The 11,495-nt window shown below is 55.5% G+C and overlaps 2 protein-coding genes across 2 annotated transcripts; one reads left to right on the top strand and one right to left on the bottom strand.

Moving 5' to 3' along the window:
* Nucleotides 1-1,852: 1,852 nt before the first annotated feature.
* On the top strand, nt 1,853-4,588 carry LOC307100134 (UPF0575 protein C19orf67 homolog; the record flags this gene model as incomplete). The annotated part of the gene is made up of 6 exons (XM_079772456.1): nt 1,853-2,196; nt 2,859-3,003; nt 3,123-3,223; nt 3,308-3,493; nt 3,845-3,979; nt 4,414-4,588. Exons 1-6 carry the CDS (start codon nt 1,859-1,861, stop codon nt 4,586-4,588), a joined length of 1,080 nt encoding a protein of 359 aa, XP_079628582.1. The 5' UTR covers nt 1,853-1,858.
* A 3,560-nt stretch (nt 4,589-8,148) lies between these two features.
* Nucleotides 8,149-10,646, bottom strand: MISP3 (MISP family member 3). The gene is made up of 3 exons (XM_079771681.1): nt 9,465-10,646; nt 8,914-8,987; nt 8,149-8,700 (listed from the first exon to the last, which is right to left on the bottom strand). Exons 1-3 carry the CDS (start codon nt 10,030-10,032, stop codon nt 8,683-8,685), a joined length of 660 nt encoding a protein of 219 aa, XP_079627807.1. The 5' UTR covers nt 10,033-10,646; the 3' UTR covers nt 8,149-8,682.
* Nucleotides 10,647-11,495: the final 849 nt, after the last annotated feature.

Raw genomic sequence — 11,495 nt, 5'->3', positions numbered from 1 at the left:
TATCATCTCCCCATGCCCAGAACAGTGCCTGTAACAGTAGGTGCTTAAATGTTTGTTGAGTGACCAGCGGTTAACAAGGGTTTTGTTTTGTTTTTTAAGGAATTTATTATTTAAAAAAAATTTTTTTTAATATATTTTATTGACTTTTTACAGAGGAAGAGAGAGGGATAGAGAGTTAGAAACATGGATGAGAGAGCAACACGGATCAGCTGTTTCCTGCACACCCCCAGTGGGGATGTGCCAGCAACCAAGGCACATGCCCTTGACCGGAATCGAACCCAGGACCCTTCAGTCCGCAGGCCGACATTCTATTCACTGAGCCAAACCAGTTAGGGTGGAATTTATTTTTTTAAATAGGTTTTTATTGATTTTAGAGAGAGGAAGGGAGAAGGAGAGATAGAAACATCAATGATGAGAATCACCTATTGGCTGCCTCTTGCATGCCCCCTACTGAGGATCAGTTGTAACCCAGGCATGTGCCCTGACTGGGAATCCAACCATGACCTGGTTCATGGGTTGAAGCTCAGCCACTGAGCTACACCAGCTGACAGCTTTACAGTTCCTTGGTGGTTCTCTCTGCAGCCCCATGAAGCAGAGCTTGTAAAAATCACTTTACAGATAGGCAACTGGCTCCCTACAGCAAAGACACTTGCTCAGGGTCACACAGGGTGGGACCCAACACCCGTGAGCACTTCACCCAGAGTTTAAGTATAATTAAAGTATTTGGCTTCATATGTATACGCCTGGCAGCCTTGCAAGCTACAAAAATCGGTTGGAGCAGGAGTCTGTTCAGGGTCCATGGCAGGACCTCCAAGCTACAAGGTTCTCTCTCCAGAAAAGGAACAAGGGATTGGCTTATCAAATGAGATAGTCCCTCTAAGTTCTAATGCAGTTGCTCTCAACTGCATTAGTTTTTTAATTTATTATGTTAACCCTCACAGGTGGATTTTTTCCCATCGTTTTTTGTTGTTTTTTGAGAGTGGAAAGGAGGGAGGTGGGGCAGAGATTGAGAAACATAGATGTGCAAGACATTGATGGTTGCCTCCCCCCAAGCGCCCCAACCAGGGCTGGATGGAACCTGCAGCACAGGTACATGCCCTTGACTTGGAATCGAACCTAGACCCTTTCGAGGGCTGAGGCTCTAACCATTAAGCAACCGGTCAGGACAACTCCCATTAGTAGTTTTTTTTGTTTTTTTTTTTAAATATGCTTTTACTGATTTTGGAGAGAAGAAGGGAGAGGGATAGTAGAAACATGGATGAGAGAGAAACATGAATCAGCTGCCTCCTGCACACGCCTCCTGGGCATCAAATGGGAAACCCAGGCATGTCCCCTGAATCGGTGACCTTTTGGTTCAGAGGTCCAGGCTCAACCACCCGCCTGGCACTCCGTTAGCTTTTAAAATACCGATTCCGGCCTGAAGTCGGAGGCTCTGCGGGTGGGAGCAGGTGTCTTCCTTTATATTCCTGCGCCCCAGGACTTGAATGCGCTGCAGAGACCCCCTCCTCCCTAGGAAACTGCCTCCTCCAAGAGAAAGGCGGTGGCCCTCAGACCGCACCCCAAAGACATAATCTCCCCAGTGCCGGCCCAGGTCGCCCCCACCCCACCTCCGTTGGTGGATTGCTGGAGCGCGCGCTCAAGCGGACCCCAGCGGCGCGCCCCTCCTACGTGTTGAAATTCAAACGAGGTGAACTCCGCGCGGTGCTCCGCCGCTGGCAGAGCGGTCGAGGCAGGAGTGCGGTGGACGGTGCTGCGCTCTGATCCCGGGCGAATCAGAGGTTCCCGGGCGGGGTCGAACCCGTGGCCAACCGGGGTGGTGTAGACTTAAAGGCCTCAGATCCCTTCCTCCAGCCCCACAATGGCTACGGAGCAGTGGTTCGTGGGGCCGATCCTCCCCGGCGGCACTGGGGAGACGCTGCCCCAGGACGACTTGGAACCTGAGGCTCAACCCTGCGGAGACCCCGCGTGGTCGGCGCCCTCTGGCAGACCTGGGGACCCAGCCCAAGTGGAACCGGAGGATGTCCAGGGGCAACTGCCCAAGGCCTCCCCTTCCACGCCTTCCCCAGAGCCTCTGGCCCCGGGACCGGGGCCCACACCTCCTCGCCTACCCTTGGACACCTTGTTCAGCCCCATCACGGAACAACTCCGCTACCTGCTCAAGAAGGCGGATGATTTCCAAAGCTACTTGCTCTACAGGTAGTGCTGGACGGAGTCCCAGGGTCCCCGCACATAAGGAAACAGGAGAGAGGTGACTGGATAGGCAGGTGGAGCACACCAGAGTTGCAAACGTAAAAGCATTAGGAGCTAGAGGCAATGAATGAAGTTAGCTGATGAGGAATCTAATTTGGAAGAGTGATGAGGGCTGTGTGCTATTTGGGGTTAGGGAGTACCTGCTATTATGTGGGCACCAGTTTGCCAAATCTCTAGGACTTTTTTCGGTTTTTAACTGAAGGCTTACTTAGGTTTTGGACCCTGGGCAGCCTAAACAAAACCCATCTGAGCCAGATTTGGCCCGCTGGCTACCAGTTTGAGACCAAAAGGGAGAATGTGATTCCAGCCCAAGGAAAAAGGGACTGATTCTGGGAGGCTGTTTAAACCCTAGGTTTCTGGGTTCCACCCTGCAAAAAAGAAGTCATGGGACTCGGGTGTCAGCATTTTACCAGGTGTTCCAAATAGTTGTGAGGCAGGGTTGTCCTGGAAGATGCTCTGACAAAGAAAGACCTGGAGTGGGGGTGGGGGGTGGGGGTGGAGAGGGTGTACCGGAGGTCCAGACCAGGGATAAAAGTGGGGGGTTGGGTAGAATGGGAGAAATGAGGGTTGATAAGAGATTCTAAGCAAAGGTCTTCTTCTCCCTTCAGCAGGGACCGAGTTCAGAAGGAACAGCTGGCAAAGGCCATGCCCACCTTCTTAAAGATGTGTGAACCCTACTTCCTGTACCTGGAGGCAGCTGCAAGGAGTGTGCCTCCCATCTATGGAGCCCTGCAGGAGCTGGTTCGAAAGGGGGTGTGTGGGGGCAGTTCCCTAGACCCCTTTCCTCACCCCTCAGGCCTGGCGGAGGGTGGGGGAGGGGCAGGTGCTCCGGGCAGGCCGGCTAATCTTATGATGCCTCCTCTTCCATGCAGCTGCTGGAGATCTCCCAACAGCTGACCCTGCGACTGGAGCAGCTGGTGCTCATGTATGCATCGTTTGGGTTTGTGGAACTGGAAGAGACAGACCCCCTAAGGTAATAGGGTGGGAGACTGGGATTGGCAGAGGGTAGAAGGGTCTGGGGCACAACCTCCTTCCCCACTCTCCCATCTCTTCCCAGCATCTCCTGTTTCTTCTGTGGGAAGTTCTCCATCAGCCCTTCCCACGAGGTGTCCATCTTCAGATACTGTGCCCCTGCTGCCTACACCACCAGCCGCTTCCCCCGGTACCTCTATAAGAAGATGCGCTGGAACCTGGAAACTACCCCAGACCCCAGCAGCCGGGGGCAAGATTCCCATGTGGATTAGTGAGTCCCCTTACCAGAATCAAAGTCCCTCCCCCCTCTATGGAGAATGACAGTATGGGCCTCTGAACCACCACCACCACCACCACTGAGGTGGGGAAAGTCAAACAGGAAACCAAGGACCTTTGAAAGGCCATCCTTGCCTTTTAAAAAATTCATCCCCCAATCAAAATAAAAGTCCTCATCTTAAAAGTAGTCTGGCAGAGAGAAAAGGCCTCAGTATTATGTCACATCCCTATCTGAGAACTTGAAGGCAACTTCTGATGAGTTTCTACCTCACCTCCAAAATTAAAGCCCTCAACAGAAGAAGCTAGGAAACTGCTCACTCGTAATTGCTGCCTCTTCCCCTCCCAGCTACTTCCTGTGCTATCGAGATACATGGGAAGACACAGGCAAGAGTCCGGCCAATTCTTGTCCCCAGATTCAGAAGCTGTGGTCCATCGGCCGATGGGTGCCCCTAGGACCAGCCGAGGATGATCTTTATTCCTGGTAGGAGCTAGGGCCATGGCAAGGTGGGCATGGGCTCTGGCGGGAGGGGCAGAACCCTACCAAAGACCATCTACCTCCCCCGACATTGTTTCCCTTGGTAATAACGATAGCATTTTATTATGTTCTGAAAACTGCTTTATGTAAAACCCATTTAGGTCTATACTACTAGCCCATTTTTACAAAGAAGGAAACAGGTGCCCAGAGAGGTTACCTGCCCAAGGGGAGCAGGTAGATGATTGGTCAAATGAGGGATGCGTAGTTCAGCCTCCCAGAACTAGTACCCTCTAGGTTTCTCATCAACAAGGAAACCACTTTCCCCCACCAGCTGAAACAAAGCCTCTTTCAGTCCAGCCTCTTTCAGTCCCACCCAAGGGGAGAGGCTCCCGAGAAGCAGAGGGCGCTCACGTCCAGCCCTGTCTGTCCTGGGCCCCCAGGATTTTGTGCCCGCAGCCGTCCGGAGATTACCAGCAGCTGCTGACCATCGGCTTCGAGGAGCCATCTCACATGCTAGCCACCGACCTGCTGGTGCAAATCCTCACAGGCCAGGCAGGCCCGGCCCGGCCCCCGAGCGCGGCCGGGCCCACAGCGTGGGACACACAGGGGTCCTGAACCTGGGAAAGGGTAGGAGCTGAAGCCTGACAGTTCCAAACTCCAGGAGAGGGGCAGGGCATGGGAGGGGCTCACTCGTTCTCCAAGGGCAGCTCGGCCTCACCTTCTAAGGGGCCAGGCCGCGCTGGTCCATCCGCACTGGGTCTGCCCCGGCCGCGGGGCCCTGCTTGCGGATACACCATTTTTGTGTTAAATAAAAGAAAGAGGTCACAAACTCAGAGTCCACTCGAGCGCCGCTCCCCTCCTCTCGGGCGATGAAGCCCCGCCTACTCGCGCCGTCTTCTGGGAAATGTAGTTTTTTGTAATAAAACCGTGTTCCGTGGATCGGCGGACCAGAGCTCTGGGCATGTGCAAAGGCGTACGTGCAGCAAAAAGGGAAGTAGCGGTGCTTGTCAACAACCGGAACCCAGAAAACCGCAACTTTCGGGTAGCCGGGAAACTCTACGCCCGTTGGGGGGGAGGGGGGGGTATGTATGTGTGAGAAGGGACCCCCAGGGTCACGCCCACGTGCCTATTTTGACCCGGAAGTGATTTCTTTGAAACGTAAAACACCTTATTTCCAGAGGTGCCCCAGGATAAGAGCTCTTGATTAGTTTCCTAAGAGCCAAGATTAGATCTTGTAGCTTTTGGGTCCCGGACCGGGTAGGTCGCTGTACCCCTGGGTATGTCCTGGGCGCAGGTGAGGTGGGAGAGCCGCAAAGAACTACAACTTTGGATCTCCAAAGCCTCACCCAACCTTGGACTGGAGGGGAACCCCAGGTTGAGACAGTTGGACTCACCTGTTCAAAGCTACAGCGAGCAAGGAGCGGAGCCTGGACCGGAGCTGGGTTCTTGTCATCGCAACTGGTCCCTGGCGAGGTGAGGGGTGCCATTCCTGGCCATGTGTCGCTCAGCTGCAAGTTACGCCCTTTAAACTAAGAAATGCCTTTTGGTCCCCTCCACCCCCGCCTTTTCAGAGGAGAGACCTAAAGTCCTGCTCTGATGCTTTGAGCAAGGCACTCGCTTACCTAATAGTCCCTGGCACATTGTATTTATAAGCCCCACTGTACAGATGACACAAATGGATATGAGGGGTTAAGTGAATCAGGATTGGACACCAAAACCCTTGTTTTGGGGGGAATGGGGCTTTTTTTGGTGACAATTTCTGATTGTATCAAGGATTTTTTAATCCACAGCCCAGGTCCCGAATGAATTCAAAGGGATTCTGAAGCTCCCTAATACTAAAAGCTCCTGTGAGATTTCTCCCAATTGTAGAACTCTATAGACTAGCCTGGTTCAGTAGAAATATAAGGTGTGAGTCGTGTGTAATTTCAAATTTTATAGTAGCCACATTTTTTTAAAAGGCCAGACTAATTTTAGTGAAATTTTTAATTAACTCAATATCTCCAAAATATTATTTCAACACATAATCAATGTAAGAAAATATTAATGATCCCGGCCGGCTTGGCTTGGTGTTTCAGTTTCGACCTATGAACCAGGAGGTCACTGTTTGATTCCCGGTCAGGGCACATACCCGGGTTGTGGGTCAGTCTCTCTCCCCTTCTTCTCTGAAATCAATAAAAATATATTTTTAAAAAAATAAAGTATTGCCCTGGCTGGTTTGGCTCAGTGGATAAAGCCTCGGCCTGCGGACTGAAAGGTCCCGGGTTCGATTCCAGTCAAGGGCACGTACCTTGGTTGCGGGCACATCCCCAGTGGGAGGTGTGCAGGAGGCAGCTGATGATGTTTCTCTCTCGTCGATGTTTCTAACTCTCTATCCCTCTCCCTTCCCCTCTGTTAAAAATCAATAAAATATGTTTTAAAAAAATAAAATAAAATAAAGTATTAATGAGATATCCCCCCTTTTTTTGGTACTAAGCCTTTGAAATCTGGTATTTTACACTTACAGTACATCTCAATTCTGATTAGCCACATGCAGCTTTAGGCTGTCTCCCATAAGGCAAGTACACAGGCCAATGAAGACTAATGGTTTCCAGTGGGTGATGGCAGTACTGGGAGAGGAAGGAAACAGGCTTGATTTCCTGGGTCCTGTTCCTGGAGAACTGTCTACACCCATGATTCTCCAACTTTAGCATCCCTGAGAATTACATAGAAGTTGTTTTTTTAATATATTTTATTGATTTTTTACAGAGAGGAAGGGATCGGGATAGAGAGTTAGAAACATCGATCAGCCGCCTCCTGCACACCCCCTACTGGGGGAGTGCCCACAACCAAGGTACATGCCCTTGACTGGAATTGAACCTGGGATCCTTCAGTCCTCAGGCCGACGCTCTATCCACTGAGCCAAACCAGTTAGGGCTACATGGAAGTTTTGATCCAGTTTGGGATGGGGCCCAAGCACGTGTATTTTTAACAAGTTCCCAAGCAGTGCCAGCCTACTTTGAGAACTTCTGGCCTATATCTACATCACGGCTCTCAAACTTGGCTCCATGTTGGAAGCACCTGGGGAGCTTTACTGATGCCGAGGCCTCCCTCAGAGTCTGATTTGCTTGGCATAAGGGTGCCTCTGGTGATTTTAACTTGCAGGAACGTTTAAGAAACAAGGTCCATACTTAAGCCACCCTGTCAACTCGTTACATGCTTAGTCCTTAGCTGCCCTTCTGGGAATTAACTGGCTCTGGGTGTTTCCATTTCCACCTCGGCAGTGCTGACCTCCCTGCCTTTCTCTCTCGACCTCCCATAGTCACTGTCAGGTACGGGGTCAGTGTGCTGATGATGGGGTCAGGTGGTGGGCTGAGCTGCGGTTGGCGTGCAATGCTGTATGAGCAAGCATTCTTCCATCCTTCATTAACCATTTGTTGTCCCTATGCAGGTTCCAGCCTGTTGCTAGACTCAGGGTATACAGACTTGGACAAATCCAGGAGTTTAAACAATTATTCTAAAAATGTTCCCCGAGTCTCAAGCGTTTCTGAGTCTCCCTGCACCCTAAGAAGCTGGTCCACTAAAACCACAGAATATAACTGCAGAGACTTGGGGTGTTCACAGAATTTCAAGTCCATTCAAGGGGAACATAGAGAATGAACCACAAGCCCTACTGCAGACAGGTGTTGCTTGCTGTCTCCTCCTGCACACACACACACACACACACACACTCACCCTGTTTTAAAAGTTTTCTAAATAGTCACAATTATTTAAAGTTTAGTAGATTCTCTTTTAAAGCCCCGGTTTCCATTGCTTTTGAGAAGCAGAAGCTCTGGCACCACTTAACCCACTCACTGGTAGCGCTGCTGTGTTGGAGGAACACTTACTTACCAGCCCGTTCAACCTAGGCATTTTGTTTTCAAGCACCCCTCATCTCTCTCCTTAATATTTGCCTGGGGCCACAGGCATGTGAGGTTTGCAATCACTGGCCTTGTGTGCCCTGCTAAGGAGATTGTACCCTCATTATTTTCTTTTTCTTCTTCTTTTGTGGTTATTGTTTACATCCCAAGGGCGGGAACAACCTCTTATCACTTCTGTCTAGCCAGCGCCCAGCGCAGAGCATGCTGCTGGCACCAATAAATGTTGACGAAGTCTGGAAAGGAGGGCGTGAGGTCATTGATCCGAGTGCCGCAGTCTGCGCCCGCGCCGCCAGGGGGCATAAGGACCCGGGCAGGGCCGTGGGAGACCAGCAGCCCAGGAACCGCGCGTTGAGGGCACATTCCGCCTTACCGTTGGCGCCTCCTGCTGCTTTCTGCTCCGCTCGCCACGCTCCCGCCTCCCCCAGACCAAGAGGACCCAGAATAAAATAGCCTGCACTACCCAGAAAGAAGGGACTTTATTGGGGAATGGGGAAGCTGAGGCGGTGACCCCAGTCAAGGCCGGAGGGAGAGGCTAGCTCGGTTTTCAGTTAGGTGGAGAAGGGCTGGGCAGCTTCATTGGTTAGGTGGTTGTAGTGGTATTTGCCAATGGAAAATTACAGTTTGGTAGCAGAAACTAATCAATTTCACAAAATGAAGTTCAAGGATGGGCTGGTAGATTTCATCTTCCCTGGCGCAGACCGCGGGTCCTTCTTCAGGACTTCAGCTTATCCGGAGAGCACCCTTGGGCTCCTCTTGTCCGGGTCCTCTGACGGGCATGTTACTCTCGGCCGGGGATCCCAGCCTGCTCTAACCTCAAGGCTTCCGCTCCTCCTGGGAAGAAGGGCCGGTCAGAACACCCAGGAGTAGGGTGGGGCGGATTGGGCCCCAGGACCACCTCCCCGTCAGCCCGGAGCTGCTCCGGGAACTTTGTGTGCTAGCCCCGAGGGACTTCCCAGGGGGCGCGGGGATGCGCTTTCCTCGGCCCAGCGTCCTGGTGCCGCGGGGGCGTGTGGTGGGGGGAAAGAGTGATGAAGGGGAACCCACCTGTTCCAGGCCGTTCTCCGAAGCCTTTCTGCGGGGAGGCCAGATCACCGCCAGTTTTCCATCGCCCCTGATCGCTGCGGGGAAAGGGCCACTCAGCCGGGGTCGCTCCTCCTCTCACCAGCCGGAGGCGGCCGGGACAAAGGAGGCAGGCCGCACCCCTTAAACACACACAGGTGTTCACACACACACACACCCCACCGTCCCCTGGAAGCCTCTATTCTGAGGGAGGAGGGACGCGAAAATTCAGGACGATCCGGGAGTGGCAGAACCCAGGGACCCCCAAAACAGGAAGACATCTGAGTCTTCCCTTCCCGCACCGCGATCCTAGGTGAGGTGTATCTGGGATGACCACTCCAAGGAGGTAGTGAAGCACAGAGCGTGGGCAGCCCAGAAGGGGTGAACAGGGAACGGAAAGTTGAGAGGGGGCCCCAGGTATCTGGGAACCCGGGGGAAACCCCCAGAGAGCCAGAAAAGGGGCCACTGGAGTTGGGCGGTCAGTGAGAGCGGTTGGAGCCCTGGGGAGCCCCGGCGTCCCGGTGCGGGCGGCTTACCCATTAGGCTCGGCGCGGGCTCCTTGACCTCGGCGGTGCCATAGACGCTAAGCCTCTGGCGCTGCAGCTCCCGCTCGCGCTCCTGCACCTCGCGCACCTCCTGCTCCAGCAGTGACGGCGCGACGGGCGGCGGTGCGCGCGCCAGCACCGGGCACCGGCTCTGCACGGCCAAATGCGACAGGCTGACCGGCTCCCGCAGCCGTTGCGGGCCAGCGCCGTCCTCCGCTGCGGGCGAGGAGCCGCCCCCACCCGCGGCCTCGAAGAAGCGTTTGAGCTCGCCCAGCGGCTGCGGAGGCGGCCGGGGGCGCGGTTCCGGGGGCGCGGGGCGCGCTAGCGCCGCCTGCCGGTGAGCCTCCCGCTCGATGTCCCGCTGCATCTGCGCGCCCGCTCGCGCGCGCTCCACGGCCCGCGGGAGCGCGGGGCCCGGGCCCGGCAGGTTGAGCACCGGCCGCAAGCGCAGCTCGACGAGTTCGCGGCCCGTGCGGCCCGGGCTCAGGCCCCGGCTCCGGCGCAGGCTTTCCTCACGTTCGCAGCTGCGGCGGATTTCGCGCTCGATGGGCGTCTCCATGAGCGGCTCTTCTGCGGGCTGTTAGGGGAGTATCCGGGCGCAGTAGAAAACGCTGCTGGGGAGCTTCTGAGTCTAACCCGGAGGAATAGGTCTCGGGACCCCGACTTGTACACTGCCCCGGGACCCGCGGCGCTTCGCGCTTCGGCTGGCTCCGAGTCGTCGCTGCCTGGCCCAGGAGTCTCACAGCTCCCAGGTGGGCATGGCCCGGGAGCTCCGCGCCCTGCCCCGCTGATGGCTGGAGGACTTCGCTAGCTTGCTCGGGGGTCTCCGCGTCCTGCTCTGCAGAGGGCACGGGTTCCTCGCCGCCTGGCCTGGGCACCGCGGTGACCTGTCCAGGCCCAGGGACTTGGCTGTCTGACCCCGGGGGCTCTCGGCCCCGCTCTTCCGGCGACCCCAGGGCGCCACGCTCCGGCCTGGGAGCCTTGGTGTCGGGAATTGAGAGTTGAGAGCAGCCCAGAAGCCTGAGTTTTCAGCGCCGGAGTTTTGATGCCCACAGCTGGGACACAATGCCCTGCGCGGCACCTGTGACCGGAGTCTCCGCCCGTGGATTCCAGGGCGTCGCCCGCACCGGCGGTTTCTCTGACCCGCCTCTGGCCTCCCAGAACGGCCCCTCGGGGCAGGGCAGGGCCGGGCACCTCCCCCTGCACCTGCCCAGAGGGCTCCGGCCCCGCCCTGGCCCCGCCCTCGGGGCCAGAGCGCCACGGCGGGGCACCGGATTTTGTCCACTGGCGCGTTTCTTCGGGTCAGCTCAGGGCACTGGACTTCCCTAGACTCCATCCACTACCTGGGGGAGGGGGACAGTTTGGGTGCCGTTTCACACACTGGGCGCCACCCCGGCACCTTTTCATCCCCATGGAGGCGTGGCCCCAGCCATACACCGAGCTGGGCCTCTGAGCCACTGGCCCTCTGGTAGGGGTATCCCCGGAAGACATCTTTGGGGCCTTGCCAGCCCCCGCCCAGCCGGTGCCAGAGAGCAGCGACGCCCCTGGCCTCTGGGCTGTCCATCACGTTCCACCCCTGCGGCGCACAGCTCAGGCTGGAGGGGGCGCCAGGAGCATGGGCGACAAGTTCCTGGGCTCAGCTAGGCTCCCAGCGGTGGCCACTCGCGCCAAGCTCAGATGCTTCTTTCCTTCACCTTCTCCCGGAAAAGTCCTCAAAGTATCCTTGGCCAACTGCATTCCCGACGGAGGGAAGAAGGAGGGACAGGCCCGGTGCGCCCATGGTTCAGCAGAGTGACTGCGTTTGAAAGGCAGTTATCTTGGGCTCAGGCAGCTGGGAAGGCCCAGAGAGGAATCCAGGTTCGCAGGAGGTAGCAGCTCCCTGAAGCTAGGGCCAGATCCTGGCCCTCTCCCTGGGAGATCCACGCACAATCTCTTTCCTGCTAGCACTAGGACCCAGGGACATGGACAATTCTTTTCCCCAGGCTCTCTCCAAATCCGCCCTCCTGCCCTGACCATTCTAGG

The sequence above is a fragment of the Cnephaeus nilssonii genome, assembly GCF_951640355.1.
Source record: "Cnephaeus nilssonii genome assembly, chromosome: 5".
NCBI lineage: Eukaryota > Metazoa > Chordata > Mammalia > Chiroptera > Vespertilionidae > Cnephaeus > Cnephaeus nilssonii.
The sequence above is the reverse complement of the archived record's forward strand: the minus strand, read 5'-3'. Positions and strand labels throughout refer to the sequence as shown.